Raw genomic sequence first — 24,725 nt, 5'->3', positions numbered from 1 at the left:
CGGGTACCTGGCCAAGGTGAAGATTATTCCATTGCGACCAACCTGGTGTAACGACGGGACGCTTCTTTTATCTGGTGCAGAAAGAAGTCGGTTCAGAGCGCGAACTGGAGGTTTGTGATTCGTGAAAGAGAAGAATTACCTATTGATTGATCTGCAAGACATGGCACGGATGTCAGCCGTATTTGAGGACGATTCAGACATAATAACAGAGAAAATACCCGGCTACACTTTAGTGCCGCGCCCAGCAGGTTAAAACTATTCAGGGGGACCCACACTGCCATGTCAACAACAGAGCGCTGATAACGGAGACGGTAATCGGGTTGGAACACTCGTCGTTATCGGGTGGATCAACACTCGAAAATGTCAAGAACTTAAAATGTTTATGGACGTCGTAACGCTGCAATAAACACAGACGATAATATCGAAGACTGAGTGTAAAATGCGTGGTCTATAATAATAATATGCAGAATTGAAGACAAAAATGTGATAACATTATTGTAAAATTGATACACAATGCTCAGTTTTCTAAATGTTGTCTCGACTCAAAGGTGCGATAAAAAATGTATATACACACAAAATCGTTTGCATTGTCTATTAGCATGATCTCTGATCCAACAGCAGTAAATGACGGAGATGTTTGTACGAGTAGTGGGTTCATTCTTTGCAATGGCTCCCTGAGGTTAGCACAAGTCCAGTGTAATAATAATTGCGATGGGTCGAAAAATGTTCTCATAACACAGTGGTGAATATAATATTATGACTTATGAGCTAGACATATTACATTATTTTCATTTTTTTAATAAAATTTCTCATTTTATACAAATACCTCATAAAAATATATCAGTATACTGTTATAAAGAAGTAAGAAAGAAAGTATACTGAATAGCATAAAAATAACTTTGAAAATTCTTACCCCACCCCTCGAACAACCACCGGACCCGGTGCAGTCATCGTAACGTGGGAAAGATCACGTACGGGTCGACTATAACATCAACATGATTTTATATACATTTTTTGGGGGGAGGGGGGGGGAGAGATGGCGCCTATTCATTCAAATCAGTAATTTTAGGCTCTAAAGACTGTGTAGGTCGAGGTCATTACCAGCCGAAGTGGAATGATTCAGAAATGTTGTGCAGATTATGATTATTCGGTAGCCGCACATTTCAGTTATGTCTCAGTGAAATGGCGCGTCGGTGGTGCAGTGGTGGCATAAGTGCATCATAACAATAATAATTACAGCTCATATATCTATACGATCTATATTGGCATTTCTCGTACAAACGATGGCACTGATGCACGCACACGGTCACGTATACAATATAATAGCCATAATTACACCTACAACAACTGTACGCCGTGTACACTGATTACCGTGGAGAGTGTAAATTGCATTAGCGTGCGATTATAAAACGAAATAACCCCATTACGCGTGCGATGTATAATAATATTAGAGGTGTACACTGAAAAACCGAACGGAAAACTTTTCGAGCTTTTAATCTGCAGGCGGCTGAGATGGAAATTTAAATAAATAAAAAAAAACTACCCGTTTAAACACGTGCACGCACATAAATATTATGATAATGACCGATCGCGCATTAATCAAAAAATAAATAAATATACCGTGATCGCGGTAACTACCCCCTACCCTTCTCTTCCAAATCGAATTTCGGTACATTTCCCTCCTGCGTTCTAGTACACGTATATAACCCGTAAGTATACGCGGTTTTATAATGTTATGAACTTATATTATAATATACCCATTATAATAATTATTACCAAACTACACCCCCCCCCCCGACTCCATAGGTGTATATATATGATAATATAATTTTATATTTAATATAAAAGCCCAACCCACACACGCACACACACGAGCCGCACTCGTTGCCGCGCGTATTGATTTCCGACTCTCATCGCCGCGCCGACGACCGACCCGGGTAAACAAACGCACACACACACGTGTGGGTGAGGGGTTGAGCGGAAAATTTTTGCCATTTCTCGTATGCCAAGACGACGACAATCGGTCGCGGACGACGTAATTTCATAAAATTGTAATATTATTATTACGTGTCGTCGGGCGAGGAAATCAGCGGATGAAAATCCTACTCGCCGGATAGGGTCCAATCAACGAAACACAAAAATCGCACGAAAAACGTGCGGCGGCGGCGGCGGCGGCGGCCGTGGGGTCGTCCGGGACCCCCGAGTATGGCATTAGCGTAGCCGTAAGCGGCTGCAGGAAAAAGCGCGCGCGCATTTGTGCGGGTGTGCGCGCGCGAGGCCGAATTCAGCGTTGTCCTCCTCTCCCCCTCGCGCGCGCACTCTGTATACACTCTGCGGCGGCGGCGGCGACGATGACGTTAATGGTAACGCGCAGGCGGCGTATTACACCGCGGTTAGAGGGGGGTCGTGGCGGCGCGGCGGCCCGAAGGGGTCTTCATTGATCAGGGAGCAGCAGCTGGCCTCGAACGCGTTCAGTGTGTCGTCCGTTGCCGCGCCGCCCGTGTGCCGAGTGTGTTCTGTGTCGGTGCGCGCGCGTGTGTTTAGTGTGCGTGTTACGTCGTCGGCGGCGGTGGTGCGCGTGCGCTCCGAATGTTGTATAGTGTCGCGGTGCGCGTACGACGCCCCTACCGCGCCGCCCCTTGGGCCGCGAGTGTTCGCCGTACCGATTAACGCGCGTGTCCGTTCGTCCACCGTCCCTGTGTAATACGCGTATTTATATTACTACTACTACCACTACTACTACAACTATTATTATTATTATTATTATTACAGTCGTCGACGTCAAAGTTCGCTGGGCTGTTGTTAGTTTGCCGAGTACGAGTGAGCGCGCGAGAGGACGCTCACGACACATGATGGCTCGCCGTGCGTAACGGTGAGCTCCAGCGTGTGTTTGGCAATCGACCACCGGCACCGAAGTCAACTCGAAAGACGGGTAGGCAGTAGGCCCGACCCGGATACACACGCCTACCAGTGGACGGTGACCCGGAATGTCGGCCAGGGAACCGTACGGGCCAGGATCGTCGTTAGGCGCCACAGGCACACGTTCACCTCGAGGCACCCGGCGCATAGCCACTGAACTTCCAACGGTTGACCGGTCGCCGTCCAGGACGTATCCGACAGGCGCAGGTGGAGGTGGAGGGAGCGGCCAGCGGAACAGCCCGGTGGGCCGGAGAACGGTCAGACCGGGCGCCGGGTCGCCCGACCACCACGGTGGAGGCGGAATCGGCGGTGGTGGTGGCAGCGCATACCAGACAGGCATCGGAGGGGGAGGTCTGGGAATCGGTGGTGGCGGTGGAGGCGTTTCGTCTTCATACTACCGAGACGATGACCTAAACAGTCCCGTGCTGCTGGACGATCGAGGACGAGCTATGGGTCCGGCTGGAGGTGCGTCCCATCGGTCCCGGAGCGCGAGCCGTCCCGTCGACCGGATGGGTGTCATGCCGCCGTCCAGGTACCAGTCACTGGACCGCAATACTGGCGGTGGTGGTATACTCTCCGACTCCGGCGGTCAGTATGGTCACGACCGCGACTACAGGTCTTTTGACAGGGACCGTGGTTATGGCGGTGGTTTCTCGTCCCTGGACGACGATCCGTACGGCGCCGTGTCGTCTAGAGCGAGACAGTCGCCCGGTGGTGGTATCGGTAGTGGTGGCGTCGGTGGTGGCCACTTCATGTCCAACGCCCGTGACACGGGACACTTCCTGGGCGAACTCCAGCACCAGAACACCGACCTGCACCGCGAACTTTCCAATCTCAAAAAAGAACTCGAGCTGACCAACCAGAAACTCGGGTCCAGCATGCACAGCATCAAAACGTTCTGGAGCCCCGAGCTAAAAAAGGAACGTGCCCTCCGCAAAGAGGAGTCTGCCAAGTACTCGCTCATCAACGATCAGTTGAAGTTGCTTCACTCAGAGAACCAGGTGAGAACCATATTATACCTATTAATATTTTTCCAATATCCGATACTGACATTAAAATATGATATAATTATTATATTATGCACTTGATACTCTTCTTATATATATTTGGGTGGTCGAGAGTTCCAAGTAAACTCTAGACGCCATTTTGGTGTCTTGACACAACGCCCCTGTGGAACGGATGTGGCCTCGGCACGTGGAGCTATGCTAGATCGATTTGTAGACACTGTTTATGGTATTTTATAATTATTATTTGAGGACAGCGGCATCGGTATAATCGGATTACAGCCGCTGCGGGGTTGGGCCTATATTTTTCTTCTGTATTGTGCCGGACGAGAATTGAACGAAATAATAAATGAAAAAAAAAAAGATGGTAAACAATGAAGTGGATTGATCGATGAAGAGAAAAAAACATCAACCGAAAAAAATCACCTGGGCACTTCCCGCGTGTCCTCGACTTGAAGTTGCGGGAGAGGGGGGGAGATGACGAGTGTGGGTCGCGCGCGCTCACCCACCCCCCTCTCATCGCCACAACGAAATTTTGACGAAACGTTAGTGGGATTACTGGGCCATTCGAACACACACGCCCCCATAACTCTTCCTGCGCCAGGCACACCCCCATCACGAGGGTCGCGAAACAAAACCCATCATCTTTCAGGTCTCGTCGTTTTAAAAGTACAAGATTATAGTGTACGTGCAATAATAATATGCGACAGAAATCCTCTGCCACACGATAATATCATCACCCACGCGTGAATGTTAGACGCGCACTTTATAGTCACAGTTACCGACATTTTTCATCCGAGTATAATTTATTATTTCGCACATCACACAATACGACATACCTAGCCGAAACTTTTCCAACTCGATATTGCGTTTTCTCTATCATTATGGTACATATATACCTATATAAGTGACAGGCGTGTCAGTCGGTAATGCGTGTAAAGGTTACATAGGAGGGGTTGTTCGTATCTTTGCCGCGTACACTATTAATATTTAGTTTGCCGGGAAACATGTTTGCTCACGTTAAACATATTACATTATTATTTCGGATTTGTTTAACAACTATAAGATAACAAAGTGTCAATCAGGTTTTTTCTCGCGCTCTCCGGGAAAATGTTCCAAATTATTTAGCACTATTTATTGCATATTATAATAACAAAGTTTTCGAATTTTTTTTTTTATTTAATACCACTTTATTCAATAGTCGACCGTATATAATAAATTGTTCGACACATATTTTACACACGGGTGCCCTACGTCTTATTATACCTATTGTATTAAACTTCTGTACCAAACATGAACAAAAAAAATCGTTTTTCCTCATAGCAAATGCGTACTTTGACCCTTGTTGACATGGACATCATGACCGCAACAAGCGACCCGGGACTTGTCAACTCGACAACCGCCGACGTAAACCGGTTAAACCTGCGCTCTTCAACAGCTGCAAGATAACATTAATATGTACAAGCACGATGTGCTCCCCAACAAATTTATGCGACGTCGTCTTCGATCCAATTTTCAATCTGGTCTGCGCAAACGCGTAAAAAATCTCGTCTGGTACGTTATACCTCCCACAACATAATTGTGTGTAGCGTTATATAACTGCGTGTGGGCCGTCGGTGCCGAAAAACATATAAAATAGGTTTATGATACGATCAATTCGCGTACATTATTATGTAATACTTATTAAATCGTAGGTACGTTGTAAACGTTTCGTTATTATTATTTTCGTATCGTATTAACGAACATCAGTGACATCGCGAATACAGGTAATTGTGAGCTATTCGCAGACGAATGGAATCGACACGAAACATATTTTACAATTACATCACAACTTACATTAATATAATATTACTACAAATGAAATCTAAATATTAACGTCATAATGAATCCACAGAATAATATTCTTGGCAGTCTTCTTTTAAAAAAATATTTATGCTTACCTACCACTTCTATAATTATATCTTGAAATTAGTATGAGACATTTAAATATTCATGTACGTATATTCCTTTTTAGCATCCCTTTTCTATCTTTTTCCCAAATCAACCACTGATCTATTGATACGGATCGACAAGACAGAAAAAATAAAAAAATGCTTACGGCGGCGGCGATGGTGCATATTCTTATTACTATTCCACCATTGCATTATAGCTCGACGGATAAAAAGTAGGCAGTTAAGGTACCACACCTACGACCCGAAGAAAGCAGGTGAAATGGAATTCGATAGCTTTTGGAATTCCTCCTGAATAACGTAGTAGGTACATTGCTAAAATCCGGTGGTACTCGGCTGAATAATGCAACGGGCGCGCGATCGGAGAGATGTAATAATAATACAACATCACATATAGTACAATATATGTATCGTGAAAAAATATGACGATCTATAATATGAGCAGGTGCAATACAGCTGCAGACCGAGTTGGGGGCTGATTGTTCGCGTGCGTATCCCTCGACGTCGATGTTATTATTTTGTACGATATGACAATGAGATCACGCCCCTCATAGTTTTGAATGAAATCCTGAGCGATACGATGTATATATTATTATTATTATTATTATTATTATTATTATTATGGTTGCTCGTTACAATACATGCATCGGCACACATGTTATTATTATCATCGTACCTATTACAAACGAACGACTAGCGCGTGTATGATATTCGGATTTCTTTAGTTTTCGGAATAGGTAAACTCTACGAAATCCACAGGCATTCAAATACGGTGGGGCATGTTCTCGGAAAAGTTCTCATGGTTTCTCCACCACTATGTTCTTAAGTTTTGAACATTACTCAAGTCAGTAGGTATACATGAAAAGTCTAAGCAGAAACGATGTTGACATTTTGGGCTATATAGACACTTTGTTATAAATTATAATACTGAAATCGTATTAAATATTAATCATGTATTATTGTACGACATCGGGTCACCCACCACATTTTAGTGGGCACAAAATAGTGCATAATATTATACCGTCGATGGGATAGGGACGATAGGGCCTGCGATCGATAATCAATCTGGCGAGTTGTCTGTCTATTTATTAAGTATACCTATCTATATGCACTGACGATTTAAAACAGGTAATTAAAAATTATTCGTTGCTCATATCCAAGAGCATAAAGTTAGACACTTACAACTAAGGCTGAACACAGTGTACTTTGAGACAATCATATACCTTAACGAGAAACCAATTTATTGAAATAATATCACATATTAATGAGAAGTTTTTTTTTTTATAAATGTATATAATAATACTGTTGAATTACACGTGCAGTGCGTTTTAAGTGACCAAACCATATATATATATCAGCTATAATATGTTAAACCGAGGGGTAGCAACCATATAGGGTAAGTCAATGAGAACAGGAACTTGTCCGAAGTTGTATACTAGAGTCTAGAATAACCCCGTGACCCACCCATCAAGATAAATTAAAATATAAAAACGAAAACGTTAATATTAAAATCATAAAAGTGATGATTCTAAATACATCGTAATTATCCATGTAATAGTAAAGTAATAAGGAAGAGCTGATATTATTTAATACACTGACATTTTCGATATACTCTAGGTTAAAAATCTAACAATAAAATAATGTTGGGCGATACGATTAATTTTAATTTGGTGTTGTTTGGAAAGAAAATGTGTAAGTTATGTTTTCTTCAAAAAAAACTTTCATATCCTATACTGACGAAATTTAGTTCTTATTTATAAGATATAGATACACAAGTGAATTTATTCTTTTTATTATTTTCTTATTGTAATATAATATGTTGATTTAAAAATATTTTAAGTTTTTAAATAAAAATGTTTAAAACCGGAGAACCTACATTTAGAATGCAACGTTTCGTATAGACCGGGGTAAATCCTAGCTGCTCGTACCCTCGTTGTACAATCCAGGGGTATCTTAATGATAGGATCTACTCAACAGAGGACTTTATAATCTATATTATGATTTCAAACGAAGATATTGACTGTCGACGATGTCGACTCACAATTTCATCACAAGCCACCCAACGGGCCAAAGTATTGATTAAAAAAAAAATTATTACAATACAATGTTGTACCGCGGTGATATAATGCGCCGCGGGGCTCTTTCCGCGCGCCGTTGCAAAAGTCCTCACCGCCTGGGTCGAGGCTGATTCCGTTAGTGTAGTAAACGACCCAAGCGTATACACTGGCGCAGTTAGGTGTGCTACACCTTTCGATCACACGACAAGTCAGTATAAAAAAAAAATCGTAATAAATACACAGCAGAGAGATAAAAAAAAACTAGATAATAATAATAAACGTTCGATAACTGGGACGGCACCGAACCGTAACGACAAAAGACTGTTTTGGACGCGTTCTGTGTGCGACGCATATTAAATTATTATTGTTACGCAATATTGGAGCACATACGATTACATTCATATTGTTATAATATGAATACATAATAATGTACAATATATAAACGCATCATATATTATAAAGTCGTATAATATCGTCGTTTCGTTTTCGTCGTCTTGTCTGTTTCTATTTCCAGAACTTCCGGTCTACACTCGTGGTTCAGAAACGAGTAGAAAAATGGGTTTATATTTCTAGGGGCACGTTGTCAGACGAAATCGTTATAGACTATACGGCGCCCGCTGAGGGCGTGTAATTATTATAGACCTGCATTTTTAGACGGAACAACGCGCACACGTCTACGCTGGAACCGGAAATTGCGTTTTACCGCACACGCGGTTCCATTGTAAGTTTCCCCCTCCCCCTACTCATCCGATATAGGTGCGAGATGATACTCAGTACTCACTGGCGATCGAGATGAATATTGTGTCGAAACGGAAACGGGATTTCGTCCGATCTTCCACACGTGTTGTTGCAGGATATCCGTCGAGACGATATCACGTTATCACATGTGCAACAGCTATGTTATACCCGTGGACAGTTCGTACACCCGTTTCCGATTATCCGGTTCAGGTGGTTTTAGAGAATTACTGACGAAATCGATGTAGGAAAAATCACGTTAACGCTCTATTATCTTATTACTATTATTTCTTATCCTGCAATAAGTTAGGTTACCTAGGTGTTACTATCTGATTTCACACTGAGTCTCGGATTTTGTAGCAAATGCTCTTTTAATGAGGAATATAATATATAATATCAATTAGTTTCGTATTATTTTGATAGTAATTATTGATGAAACTTAATTTTGCTTTTCCCTGCTAAATGTACTTGTTTACATAATTTTCACAAACATTTCAAATATTTTTTCAACTGTATTTTATTAGTTATGTTTCCCACCATATTATCACCAGGAATAGATGAAATTTGTATTTTTCATCGTCAAAATTATTTCGTTTGTTATCGAGGTAAAATAGATGGGTGATATATAATATAGTTGTGTATGAAAGTGATAGTTTTGACCTTTGGAAAGTAAAAAAAAATTTTAAGGTATTTTTCAAGCTTAAATCAAAAAAATTATTTTTTCTGAACTATAAATGCTTTTGAACTTTCGTTACAAACTTTTGTTGTTACGAATTCCGACCCTCGATCGACTTTTGGTGAGCCTATAATTTTTGGGATCATATTTTGTATCATTATCATGGGATTTCATGGTGTTTCATCGAAAAGACATTAGCGACTGAACAAATTATGGTAGGTACTTCTGAAAAGTGATTCGATTTGAAAAATTTAAAGATTTTTGATTTGATAAGGAAGTTAATTTTGCATTGATTTGAGTATAATATTATATTCAATATTTTCAACAAGTAGTTTTTAATATATTCAATATAGAATATTGAAAAATTGATAAAGTTTAAAATGTTTATTTCGGTCAAGAATTCGCTAAAATTACTGTGACAAAGTAATCTTGTCTATGCATCTTTATATTTTTTTAAATAAGACCTTTGTAAATACTTAAATGTTTGTCGGGTGCATAGTTATTTCACATCGATACATTTATTTTGAATATTTTGATCTAATAACTTAATTACATTTACCAAATTAAATATTATGTAAGATGCAGACGATTTGTTGGGGAGGATACGTACACTAATGATTATTTACTACACGTAGAAACGAGCAGTGACCGAAAGGAACGAAAGAATTGCTTAAAACACAACTTCTTAAAGATGACACTTCAGCTATCGTCATGGTTAGGTTAGCCGTCGTATTTCAATAAATATTATTCTTTGAGTTTATATAGTTACAATTTAATTGGATAAATGATACTATAGTTTATTAAATAATATTATATGTGTATAATGTATAATACTCCAAACCCTATACAGAAATTTAGAAATGTAAATAATGTTTGTATATGTATATTTTATACATATGTATATTGGATATATATTAGGTGGAATACCGTGTACGCCAACTACCGAGTAGTCGTTTTCAGGGACCCCTCATTTATAAGCCGTCCAAAGTTATTGACACTGCCTACCCCATTTGACCTAGTTTATCCCATTTATTTAAACCGTAAAATACACATATATATAATCAACCCTTTGAAACGCGAAAAATATTATAAAGGTATACTGCTCGTATTATATAGCTACGATTGAAATTGCGAATGTTCTAGCTAGTTATATGATAAAGAAGGTATACCTATATGTAATATAATATATAGTTCAATAAAGGTGCTCATATTTTTTTTTATAATAATAATTTATTATGCATAGATTTAAAAAAAAAGAACATGAAATTCTTCAATATTCCGTCACTCATTTTAATATTTTATGGCTCGATCGGGCATAAAATATGATTCGAGTGTATTATGATTACTCATATAAATGATTTTTAAAAATATACGAATGGTTATAAGTATAAAGCTTAAAGCAGTAGTTGATTTATTTTTTAATAATAGGTACGATTTATTACTTCTTATATATTTTATGTTCTACTCCCTAGAAGTTAAAAATAGTAATTCACTCCACACACACACATATACACAATATGTATTACAGTATAAGGGTTGTTTTGAGTTCGTGCGCACAACTGCGAACCGTACGCCGCGAAAAGAGGGCTAGGCAGGGCATCAAACAACAGGGTTGGTGCGGTTTTGCCTTTAAAAGCCACACGCCTAAGGCGGCGGCGACGTTGGCCTATCGATTATATTATATGTGCGGGAAGATAGTATTATTGTATATAAAATACGTTTGCGTGTGCGTGCGTGTGTGACTGTAAGTGTGTGTGTGTGTGTGTGTGTGTGTGTGTGTGTGTGTGTGTGTGTGTGTGTGTGTGTGTGTGTTTGTGTGCCGTGGCCAAAAAAAAGGTCGCTCCACTGCAGTGGACCACCGCCGTCTTTTGCGGCACGATACAATGCTAACTATATACAAACGGCTCCCAAAAGTCTAAGGCAAATAAAAAAAAAGTAATAAATGTCTTAAAGATAAATTTAAAAGTCTATTAAGAAAGGTAGATTTATTTAGCTACCCGCGTTGCCACACAATTGTGGATTTTAAATTTCGCAGTGGCGTAATAATAATTAGGATTTTTTCCGGAGAGGTATTATAATACATATTATACTTTTAACTTTTCAGCGTAAAATCCTAAAGCATCCACGTCGTCCCCCTCCCATCAGAAAAAAATCTCTGAATATTTATTATTTTAATTTGTAGGAAGGGTACCACTTGTTCATTAAAAACTAATTAATACCATTTTTTTAGAGAACATTTTAGAACAATGAGCACATATTTTTTATTTCCATATAGAATGATGACTATAATACACGCGTAATTATTACAGGAAAAAAATCAAGTAACATCTTTTGAATTTTTAAAATTATACTATTATGATATCAACATAATAAAGTATTATGAAATGGATTATTTTAAGTTTTCATCTTACCGAACTTAAAATTGACAGTTGAACTATTTATTATTTCTATGTAATTGATTTACCAGCACATTATTATATATTATACATATAATCACTTGAAAAAATGCTCTGGGGAATCGATCATATCACTTGCGTCATAATTATGCCACTGACATTTTTTGTATAAAAATATGTATGAAAAGAGAACGAATGTCCAATAAATGCATGTCACTTGATGGTCACACATATCATTAAAATATTAAATGCCGAAAATAATTTTAACATTTTTGTACCAACACTTATTTAGCGTAGAACACAACATTAAACGTGCTCCTTGCGGTAGGTACATTACTTACATATAGCTACGTAATGTCGTAATATTATAATATATTAATTTTACCGACTCATATTAAATTCCAAATTCTATAATAAAAAAAAATGCGCGAAATGTCTGCTCGAGATTTATCGTTATAATAATATATACGCTGGTTAAAACGATGAAAAAACTTATGATACATATTACAAATAAAATAATTATATTTTTGGAGTATAAAAGTATTAATAAAAAATAATATTATCTCTTAGGCCGTTTGTGGACCGAATTGATTCTTCTAGTCGTCTTCAGAAACTCTTCTATCAACTCGAGGTTACCAACGAATATACGGATTCATGAATCACCGTGGTTTTACATTAATACGTTTTTTTTTTCGGTAAATTCGAATACAAAGATCATATTGTTGGGATTCAGATGTTCGACTGCCAAATTTGGGTCAAACTGAAAATATGATATATTACAATATATCATATATTTTGTTTGAATGTAAATAAATGTACAAGTACAAGACGTATTATATGTATACCAAGTATTTATTTATTTGTGTATTAAAGTCTGCTTGTTTGGGTTCGGTCCAATCGTGGCATTTATATCGTATCGCATTGTTTTGTATAATAGTTATATATAGACACACGTATACGCGTTGTATGTACTATGTACATATTGCACATATGTATATAATATGTAAATGTGTATTGTATATGTATATATACTATGTATAGTGTGTATTATGCTCGGCAAACGATTCACAACAGACAGACGCGTCGTCATCGACAAAGCTCTCGGAACGCATTAAAATATATTTTTATTCTCTTCACACAATGGTCGTTTTAACGCGTGCTGAAATGTGTCGTATACTTATACGTATCATACATTATAATATTATATAATATACGAGTTGACGACATTTTATGCTTTTTGTCGTCGGCTATAGATTATGGACTGCATCGAAATCAGCGTCTGGCGCTTAAGTACAGGTATATGGTTGGGACATTAAAGTAAATACGTCCATATATTATTCTATCTATAACAGTCACGAAACAAAAAACAGATGTACGACCCACATCCTTTGATCGACTCAATAGCAACAAGACGTACAAACGAAGGCGTAGGTATACTTTCGGTATAATGTGCATTATAAGCGCCCGCTGGAACATTGTAATTAATTTGCGTAAACCACCGACGTATAAAATGTAATGAGCAGTGGCATGGCCAGGATTTTTCTCTGTGTGGTGGAGAGGTGATGATAATACGTTAACACAGAGTTGGTTTAACTAGGGTCTCCCATTAGTTAAACACACTGATGCCGAGGTTTTATTTTGGGTTTCGGTTGCCTGTACTTACAGCTATTCAAGTATTTGCCGTAACTTCCATAGACCACAAAAATAATTTTTATTTTCCTAAAATTTCCGTGTGAGGGGGAGGGGCTACAGCTTTTTGTCAGAGTAACATTAACGGCCTAATACGTACCTATTAATATCATAAAATCACCTGTCACGAAATATAATTGTAGCTGCTTTAGTTTATCGAAATGCTATTTCGAAAGTTCAAAAGTATGGGGCAAAGCATCAAATTTACTGACTAGCAAAAAGAAACATTAAGTGATAGCTACCAGCTATAATTATAATAATATTCCTACGAAGTTCAAAATGGGGGCTCTGATCCATTTTGACGCTCTGCTAAAAGAAAACGTGTACTTCTTGTAAGTTATGTAAACAGCTTTCATATCCTATACTGACGATATTTAGCTCGTATGAATTAAATACTGATACATAAATGTACACCTCGTTTAATACTGGATACTACCTAAATATTGTTGTATGATTTTGATGAAAAATTAAAACCACTATATAGCCAACTCCTATACCTATAATCACTATAGAAAGAATGATAGTAATGATACCAATATTGTACTATTTGAAAGACAAAGCATTCCGTTATTATCATTATTGTAATTACGATTCACGATATTGTTACGCACAGCATTTGTTTTGTCTAAGATATGGTATAATATGTATTGCAATATTTTACCTACCTATCGTCTGAAATAAAAATATTGTATAATGTATAATCACGGGGACCGTTGAGCGCGGCATAACATTTCCAATCGGTGTTTTACTTTTTTACCATAAATGGTTTTGCGACACGCACCTAATTTAAATTCGGTTGCACTTGTATCAAACCAAGTGCATAATACTACGTATCTAACAACTATGTAAGGTATACCTGTATTATTAATGACTGTGAACACGTCACGCATGACGTATAATAATTACACATTATTGAAATCTATTCGTTCAGAATAGAATTGAAGTTATAACAACAATTAAAATATGACGATATAAAATATTATGGATATTATCATCTACGTCTGCGGGAAACGCGGATCGTCTATTATACTGCGTTCGAGGAGAGGACGGTCTTAATTAAATCACAATGTGAATGTTTGGTCACAATGTCACATCATTGCAGTAACCACAGTACAATATTAATAATATATGCATTACAATACATTACGTCAGTACTTACTTATAAGACGGCCAGGATAGGTATGAATGTAAGATTGGCAGCTGCCTATAAAATTAGTTATCGGGTGCTTCAGATTTTAAATGGACTCTCTTTTATTTTTATATAATCATTGACCGAATAGAATATAAATAATAATTTTATTATGACTAACGAAGTATTCTTGAAGTATTTTTTCTTATCAGTGTAATATTGCAACCTATACCATTCGTAATAAATGTGTATTTTTATTTAGATTTGAGATTACAGTATTTACATACACCCTCCAACTGCAACAAAGTAATTATCACTTCACTAGTACAGTAGTACCTACCCACAATTCATAAATAAAAACTACAAATTATAATAATTTTCAACAGGTTATACAAGTATGTAGTCATAATTTGCTTAAAATTTGAAATATCGTAAAAAAACAGATAATATTCTTTCTTTTAAGTTTGATAAAAGGTCAATTAACTGATAGTAAAGCAAATACTAAAACATTAGTTCTGCTAACCTTAAATTTGGTAGGTTTGTGATTTTGCTTTCATGATATATAAAATAAATAATAAAATATAGGAAAAATTAAAGAACTACGAAAAATGATGATATTTTTCGTTCGTTAGTGAAAATGTAGAGTTGGGATACATAATTAGGAGAAACTGACACATGATAACATAATCACACGTGACATGTAAAGCCATGTGTATACATGAAACAATAATATAATAATATATTACGTGAAGTGGTCTAACGTTATAATATTATCAAGTATACAGTATACTCCATACGTGATACGCATAATACTTCCTCAGATTTTTCCTCTTGTATATTACATGTTATAATATTAAATATACTATTCAAAGAGTAGAATATAAACAGAAAACTTTTTGAATTAAAATTTGGGTTGTTCGTGTCAAAACAAATAAAACGGATTTAACTATTTACAAACAGAAAAGAAAAATCTTTGTTCAGTTTACCCACTAGGTGTTTTATATATTATTATTTTAGAGAGAAAAAGAGTATGTGTGGGAGATAGAGATTGACATAGCTCAGTTTAAACGATCTTAATTACACATCCATCGTTCATAGTAGCTATACTATAGAGCGTAGGTAATCAACAGAACCCGTGAATACAAAAAAGTGGGCCCGGGTGCAATCGATTTCGGTATAATAATATAATATTATATTGTCATAGAGATATTAAAGAAATAGATAGGCCTTACCCATGGCTCAGAACAATATAGAAACAGCAGAGTATATATATACGACATATTATAATGTGTACTCAAACAGAGAGTTAGTAACAATGGTTATTGAAATATGGTTTTCGATAATTAACATCAACAAGAAATATTATCAATTTTATCACTAACAATGTTTTACTTAAATTCGGGTTCGCAACTCCGTTGTTTGCACGTCCACTCTGTGGTATCGTGGGCATATAATAGTAACTACTATTATCTAGTATCTACAGGAAAATTTCCAAAGTTGGGTCAAACTCAACTTTTGGACACAACGCGTCATTTTATGACGTAGCTGCTGTGAATTCGGCCATATAATAACCACATAATAACCACTGTGGTATCCGGTGTTCTTTCAGACATCGTTCCGTGGTGTATATATAAGATACAGGCAGGCAGGACCCATCCATATTTGTATCATCTACCTACTTATATTGTATAGTGGTACACTTGTAATCGCTACAAACCATGAATAAAATATATCATACTGTTATAATATGCAGACTACTACAGATACCCTGGTTTTTCACCTCGTCTCCGTCGAGTGGTATCATTATTTAATATCATTATTCAACGTGGCGGGGGCGAAACGTCGCACGCATATACATTACAAGAGTCGCTTTGAAAATCCCCGAGGTCGCACACTGGGAACAACGGTTGGTTGGCGGCAGCGGAAGCTGCCATAAATTAACCAGTCGCAAATTAATAGGCAATTAACGGGGACTGGTATTCAAACAAAAACAGGACGAAGGTACGGCCATTTCGACCCCTATTTTTGACGTTTTAACTTCTAATTCGATATATTCACAGTGAGAGTGTGTGTGTGTGGAAGGCTAACTCTGTTTTCTAAACAACGGAACGGTATACAATAACCGATTAAGAATAATTATTATAAAACGCAGTTCTTGACAAAATGACTTGGCCACCGTCTATTGTTGGACTCTACGGACAAGACACGTAATTCTACGAATTCGATGGTTTTTCGGGAAGTCCATTGTAGAAAACTTAAGAGGATGCGGACTTGGGTGTGGTGGGAAAACTACACCCAAAACTTTCGACGACTTGGGGAAGAGGTGTAGAGTGGAGACACAATTTCGTCCGTCATTATCGCTGCAACGTCGTCGGCGGAGAGCCAATATGTAGGACGTACGGGAATAATCGTATGCGCATCGTAATGTTATATATATATATACGCACGTGCGCTCAGTCTGTGTATGTCGTTTACATTTTTCTCTCCTCCGAGTGGTATAGATTTTTTTTTATCGTTTTTCTTTTGACCCGGTTCCATACGACTCGCAAATATATTATATAGTGCTCACACGTGGCGCACAGCGTTTGAAAAAATAAGAACGAAATAATAAAACCGTCGAGAAAACACCGTCCGTCCGCATTTGGGAAGACGTTTGAGCGAATAAAACGTCCCGAGCTCAGGCGTTTCCGGTGTGGGTTGGGCAGTGGGGAGGGGGTGCTGTTCAGTATTATACGCGCATACGAATGAATAAACACATGTCAAAATGTCAAATTGCACTTTACGCGTTCAACTATTTTCTACGTGTGTTTGTTAACACAATATAAAAGTTAATTTTCATTCGACGTTATTTCTCGCTTCACCGCCGCCGCCCTCACTCACACCCGCACAAACGTCAACAGCCACCCCTCCACCTCACTCGACCCGCAAATAATAATAATTCGTCGGACACACGCCTTCAAGCTGAAAATATAAGGAACGTATCGTGGTCGACATAAAGAGGAATAATTAATAGGCGCGGCCGAATATCGAGGATGGGCCCATTAATAATCAAGCAATTATTTTAACTGCGGACAAGAAGCGTATATTATAGACTATACTACTCTAGTATATTATAATACTACGTTGTTACTCATATTAGAGGGCTATGGGATTTATGTGCGATATAAAATATTATAATATCATCCTTTTACTTTTGTCGAAATCTGATAAAAATATATAAAATTAACCTACCGGGTATATCATTAAATGAAAGAGAATATTCTTATAATATTTTAAAATTCGGTTAGGTACTTTTTATGTAAACTAAATTGTTTTTGTTAGTCTTATTTTAAATAAAATTCTTATTATTTTTAAGGTTGGCTTATAAAATTAAAAAAGTCAAAGTAAAATTTAAAAAAAAAAATCTTTAAATTTTTTCAAATCGAATCATTAAAAGTACTCTAATTTTTGTCAGTTGCTAAGGTCGTTTTGATGAAAAATTGATTGAGTTTGCAAGACCTTTAAAATGCGTAAGATAAAAATAAATCATGTTTAATCACTGTGAACAAAATCGAACTAATTGGCTGGACACAATTTATTAAATATTTTGTAAAAGACACGGCAAAAAAAACGTACCAATATGCATGCATAAATCGTAGCCCTTTTTATTATATTATTAAGTTTAATAATATTATTTTATACGCCGGCTAGACGAGGAGTCGGGAATGTCGCGTTGTTGTCGCACCGTTTAATATACACTCACAAACCGAACGATGACGAAATAACGTCATAACATTTTGTTGTGTTATTATTAATATCATAATATTATATACCATATCATTGCGAGTATATGGCCACGTCTACTAGTCGCGGTTTTTTAATATTGTTTGTTTTCTTGCGATGGGTGCCCGAGTTTTTACTACACGACGGTGACATTATAATATCGTAATACTATTATCGTCGGGCGTGTGGTACACAAGTCCATAATATAATAATATATTATACGTCGTATTCGCTTCGATCGAATGACGTGCGCACGTATGCTGTTTAAGTGTTTCCTGTATAGTGATTATTTCACGATACCGCGAAGACTCAAGTAAATATCATAACAATATTGTCTCCTTGAACTTTTCTCCGGTCAAACGCGCGAACAATGCGAAATTAAAAATAAAACAATTATGAGACTTCGGTGGATTGCTGCACGCTACCGTGTAACAGCTATGTAACAAATTAGTATAAAGTGCGTCCGAGCAGAATTAGTTCTCACACACACGGAGCGCATCGCTTTTCCTCCGCCCCACTCGCGATAATATCGACCCCCCCCCCCCCCCCCGTCAAGCGTGATATTATCATGTTACGATATTATAAATTATAATTTTTCCTATGCGCAATATTATTACAATACTATATAAATAAAACGTCGTTTATGCAATAGGTGCATGTTGTATCCGGACAAAACGTCCCGACGAAAAAAAATTGCACCTAACAATATATTATTATACTCGCCGTAGTTTTGAACCAAATTGCGTTGGAAACGATATTGTGGCCGGTAAATGGTGTGACACACTATTATGATATTATAATAATGGATCGCCGAGCACGGGCAGTAAAAGTCTTATAAACGCAAAGTACCGCAAACGTGGTCTAAAATCCGGATTGCAGTTCGCAATTATAAAACTGTAGGTATACCGGGGATTACGCGTCACGTAAATCGGATTAGACATTTAGACGTCCATTGAAAGTGTGTTATATCGGCAAGAAAACGGCTGTATATAATAATATTATGTACCTACTTATTACAAACGTTCGTAAAAGGTCGGCTGGGCATAGTTTCCATTATAAAATAACATGATTATTATTTTATACACAAACGCGTTTGTACAATAACTATAGCACGAGTACAACAGTCGATATAAGTCCACGGATGATAATTATTATACACCGAATACGTCAAATATTGATCTGTTACGGTGGCCGCTTTAACTTTAACTCTTCTTACTTGTTTTAGAAACAATCGATGTTGGTGCGTCAACTAGAAGAAGAGCTGAGAATGAGAATGCGGGGGCCAAATATGGAACTAACTCAGCAAGTAGAATTGTTGTTGAACGAAAACGACCACTTGACCCGAGAAGTGGCCATCCTCAGAGAGACTATTAAGGTACTTATAAATATAATTTCAGAACTCAACCCTTTCTGTTGTCCGGACAACGGTGACGAGTCTCTGTATAATGATATTAATTTTGGTCAACAGGAATTAGAGCTCAGGATAGAGACGCAAAAACAAACCTTACAGTCTAGAGACGATAGTATAAAGAAGCTTTTGGATATGCTCCAGAACAAAGGCGTTGGTGAGTAGTGATATGTTGTATGCATTAACGTGTTGTTAAGACTGTTCACCAGAAAACAGCTCAACGCCCAAAAAAAAAAAATGTGATAATAATAACAACACAACATAAATATGGCACTTGATATTTTTATTCTTTTTTTTTTAAAACAAATAAAACGTTTAACGGCAAAATGTAAGATGCGTTTGTTTTAGCAGGCAAGGAGGAGGAGAGACAGTTATTTCAGCAAATGCAGTTGATGGCACAAAAGCAGGTCGTTTCAAACGTTCGCAATCAGAACTTTCAGTTAACAGCCAATTCAGTGTGTTTTGCCTTGTTGTATCTTCTCATAAAAAAATATTCTCTCTTTTTCTCTCTTAAGCACACCAAACACATACATACACACATGCACTAGTCCCAGAATAATTATATAGTATAATATACCACACGAAACGCCTATTATATTCAATTATTACTTAAATAATAATTTACCAAGCTTGCTGCAGTTGTGTTAATAGACATTTTATTTATTTTTTATGTTGTTGTTGTAATGTTCGCTGTACGTTGATTTGTTCGGACCGGTTGGCAACTCTAATATGGTTTTCATTAATACATAATAATATGTACGTACTTATTGTTTGTAATTATTTTATTCACACGATGAGACTAAGACGGGACAACTTAGGCCTCCAAGGTCTAACGCACTGAATCGGTTTAATGAATGTATAGGTATGAAAGAAGTTGTTTATAACAATATATTATGGACAAAAACATACGCTTACGTTTTTTTCCGAAAGAACTGTGCCCAAATGTTTTGCGTCTTAATGTCTCGTCTCTCCTGCTTCACTTATCTCAAATCAAAAGTCATCATCATACAATATATTGTATTGTGATAACATTATCATAACATTTAGAGTTACCAGCCCAAGAACTCGTAGTAGATTCGCACTATAAACGCATTTTATAATTATTTTTATTTTATAAAACACCCCTCTAAGATAAATTTATTACCAACCTCAGAGTAGTTATTATTATTATTATTATTATTTTTTTTTTTTATTTTTTTTTTAGTGTGTAATTCGATGGCTTTATATGTAATTGCTTTGGATGTTTGTAGGTGGTAAAGTGGTAGAGGCGATTGAATTAGAGGCCCGTCAAGTTGATTTAGAGGCACGACTGTTAGAGAGTGAAAACCTTGTCCACCACTTCCAGTCTGTTATCAGGAATCGGGATCAGGAACTCAACAGTACGAAGCGCGTGAGTACACACACAGACACACACTCACAATGCAAAAAAAAAAACAAAAAAATCAACCCAAACGTACAAACAACAACGAATACTTTCGATAAATTGTTTTAAATTTGTCGTATAGTTTTTTTTTTTTGTAAGAATAAATTGATTCTTATTGGGTCTTGCATGCTGGACCGTGTTTCGTAAATGGGCTCCTGTTCTCGATACCAGTCACCTACCAATACAATATACGTCCCTCGGTAATGGTGGTGTCTTCCGTCCAACAGTCCGAGGACTTGCATGAGGACACTTAAAATGGACTTTTTTTTAATAGGGGGCGAATGGTGGCTAGATACTACTATGTATCCCACTCTGAACCAAAACCTTTTTTTGTGAAACACGTGTTTTTTTGTTTGTGATTCGACCAAACAGGACCTAAAGGCCACCAATGACAATCTAAAAGCACTACAAATGGAGTTAGAAAAAGCGTACCAGACACAAAACGTGGGGGTGGCTTCCAGTGGCACGCTGACGGCCATTTTGGAGACAAAAGATGCTCGCATAGCGACATTGGAAAAAGAAGTCGGTCTCCTTGAACAGGAACTGGATAGGATGCGACTGTACGCCGGGTCACCGGGCCACGCGCTTGACAGGAGCGTTCAGTTCGCGGCGGCGCCAGCGTTCAAGCACCAAGTGAGTAGCCAACGGACTGACCGCATGCGACTTCGGCGGACATCTCTTGACCCTGCTTGTTTTTCACCATTTGTATGTCATGCACTTTTCAACTTCTTCGTTCATCTGCAGTATAATGTGACGATCTTGGTTTGAAACTTTGAGCTATTTTTATCTTTTCAAACCACCCTTGGAATGCTTTTTGGACTTGAGATGTTGTGTTCCTTCTACCAAAACCACAGTCGCCGATTAAAAAAACCGTGTATGGTATATAATAACGGGTGGATATAGCAGGATAGGTGACTTTAACTATAAACAGACTGGATAACGATAAAATGTATTATTTGTAAAGCACATAAGTAGATTTAGATTGTTGCTTCTTTATTAACGTGCTACACTTCATCGCGTAAAAGGTAAGAGCAGTCTAATAATAATAATAACAATCATAAACCTGTTTTTTAACAAATCTAATAGTAGATAAATTTGTGTGAATATAATATGATATATCATGACACCAGGTACTTGGAACAATGTGTTGTATCATATTATTATTCATAAAATCATAAATAATTATCAATAAGTAATATAAATTAAATAAACTCATTTGCTATAAAATTGTATTCAATAAATGCATAGACCAATACCTAATTATTTTTATTATATACAGTAAAAAAAAAAATATGTATCATTTAAACTCCAATTTATCAGTTGGATATTAAATAATAATAATATAAATAGTTATAACTTAAAAACAAATAAGAAAAAATATTGCCGAGAAGTAACAACAGTTATTATTGAATTTGCATTTTATTTGAGTACTCAGTTGGGTAAAATGGTAAAATGTATTGAAATTTACAATTTACATTTATAACAATTTATTTGAAAATATTTATAATTAGAAATACTATAGTAAAATACAATAATATTGTCAACAAAATAATCATGTACAAAATGAGTAACGCGTACTTTTTTCAAATTATTTTCTTAGAATTAAATCATATTCATAACATTATAATATAAAACACAATATTCATTTTACAACAACACTACTAAAAGCATGTTAGATAACCTGACCTTTCTTAACATGATGTATTTAAAGTTCACTCAATTTTTATTTAGTATCCATGCATGATTATAATGAATAAAACATTTTCATCGATATTCACATCCTGAAGTCATTACCATAATAATACTATACTAGCAATTCCCCGTATAATGGTGTGTGCTAAAACAATATATTATCTAATGCGTTCATTTGAGTGACATTGAGAGGATATGACAGCCCGCTGTAGTTGCATAATGTGATATTGGTATCGTGTACAGTTAGAAGAGTTCCGGTCGGAAATCCAAAGACGTGATCAAGAGATTGTGGCCATGAGTGCCAAAATGAAAACTTTGGAAGAACAACACACCGACTACCAGAGACATATCGGAGTGCTGAAAGAGTCCTTGAGTGCAAAGGAAGAACATTACACAATGTTACAAGCGGACGTAAGTGTTATAAAATCAATTTCTCATTTGGGTTATTTTCCAAATGCATACTAAGCTGCTATAGGGTAGTGTGAAAAGGAAGAAATGACCCAAAAACTATTTAGGTATATTTATAAGGTAAACCAGGCGTTTAGAACAACACACAGCATTGCGTTTACGTAATACTTAGGGTGATCCATATTTATCAAATATACAACTTAAGGTATTTCATATTACATTTTTAATAGTTTAAATTCTAATTTTTCAAATTACTAAGTACCAATTTGTAATAAAATGTATATCCACTTTGTACATTATAAATTATTATCGTCTGGTTGTAATTAAATACCTTATGTGTTGTACTCGAATCACTTAACTAAGTATTTTACATATACATTTAGATGTAGGTAACAATACATACCAATATCAAACATAGAGTTATAGTTCTTTGTTTATTAATAATCATTTTTAAAAATATAGAACTATACAGATTCTATATTCTCAATATCACAGTTCTAAACTTAACATAATATTATAAAATGTGAATAGGAATAAAAAAATTTTAAAAAAATAAATAGTTTTTTTTACTAACATTTAAGTAAAAATATATATCTTATGAGTTATAAATCAAATATAGTCTTAATTTTTTAAAACTATGAGTTTCAATAAGAATAGTGCAAAATCGTAGACTTATATTGACCATTGAAAAAAGAAGAAAAGAAAAAAATATTACCTAAACCATAAAAAGGTATTATGAAAAATGAGTGACTTTTTAATGGATTATTTTGTATATTTTCAATGTCGTTACAGTTTTATCTGTTTTATTTTAATCTGAATTTGTAATGGTTTTATTTTATATGCATGATTGTACTTCTCTATTTCTATCTCTGTTTACTTCTCATTCAATTTTTATAGCACTGTGCAAAATTATTATATTATTAAAATTACAACACAAAACAATATTACGACAAGCAATACTTTAGTCGTTTTAGAGTATATTATAATATCATGGTAGGAATTAGACAAAAATTCCACTATACAAAATTATTTATTCTTAAACGATATTTTTTTAGGTTTCAGAAATAAATTTGTTTTTCGAAGCGTTTATAATTACATTATTTAAATTTAACAGGTTGAAGAATTACGTTCGAGACTTGAAGAAAAAAACCGCATAATTGAGAAAAAAACACAAACTGCTTTGCAAGCTACTCAGGAAAAAAATAGAGTGACAAGCGAGATCAACGAGCTCAAGGATCACGTGGATATTAAGGATAGAAAAATTAATGTCTTGCAAAGAAAAGTATGTGCAAATCTATATTTTGTTTTTTATGCGTTCTATATTTATTTTGTAGTATAATTTGTATTTAGTTATCACAAATCATTAAAAGTATTATTATTTATTGTATGTATTTGTTGTATGTATTTTTTTTATTATTTCTTCATTATTAGTTTTTTTTATTACATACTAAAGTGCAAAGGTTTATTTTGTTCGGCTT

At 36.2% G+C, this 24,725-nt stretch overlaps 1 protein-coding gene across 12 annotated transcripts in view; it reads left to right on the top strand.

Annotated features, from left to right (window-relative positions):
* The first annotated feature begins 2,443 nt into the window (after nucleotides 1–2,443).
* LOC111037297 (myosin-2 heavy chain) overlaps nucleotides 2,444–24,725 on the top strand; it is a 34,914-nt gene continuing 12,632 nt past the window's right edge. Inside the window, exons 1-8 of one of the 12 annotated variants that reach the window (XM_022319794.1) lie at nucleotides 2,445–2,700; nucleotides 2,773–3,920; nucleotides 19,542–19,691; nucleotides 19,785–19,881; nucleotides 20,975–21,114; nucleotides 21,520–21,780; nucleotides 23,083–23,250; nucleotides 24,362–24,529. In XM_022319794.1, coding sequence (XP_022175486.1) covers nucleotides 2,988–3,920; nucleotides 19,542–19,691; nucleotides 19,785–19,881; nucleotides 20,975–21,114; nucleotides 21,520–21,780; nucleotides 23,083–23,250; nucleotides 24,362–24,529 — 1,917 coding nt within the window. In that variant the 5' untranslated portion in view covers nucleotides 2,445–2,700; nucleotides 2,773–2,987. Of the gene's footprint in view, nucleotides 3,921–19,541; nucleotides 19,692–19,784; nucleotides 19,882–20,072; nucleotides 20,180–20,974; nucleotides 21,115–21,519; nucleotides 21,781–23,082; nucleotides 23,251–24,361; nucleotides 24,530–24,725 lie in introns of all 12 variants that reach the window. The other 11 variants (XM_022319804.1, XM_022319792.1, XM_022319798.1 and 8 more) reach the window with 11 other exon arrangements.

The sequence above is a fragment of the Myzus persicae genome, unplaced genomic scaffold (assembly GCF_001856785.1).
Source record: "Myzus persicae strain clone G006 unplaced genomic scaffold, MPER_G0061.0, whole genome shotgun sequence".
In the NCBI taxonomy this organism is placed as follows: Eukaryota; Metazoa; Arthropoda; class Insecta; order Hemiptera; family Aphididae; genus Myzus; species Myzus persicae.
The sequence above is the reverse complement of the archived record's forward strand: the minus strand, read 5'-3'. Positions and strand labels throughout refer to the sequence as shown.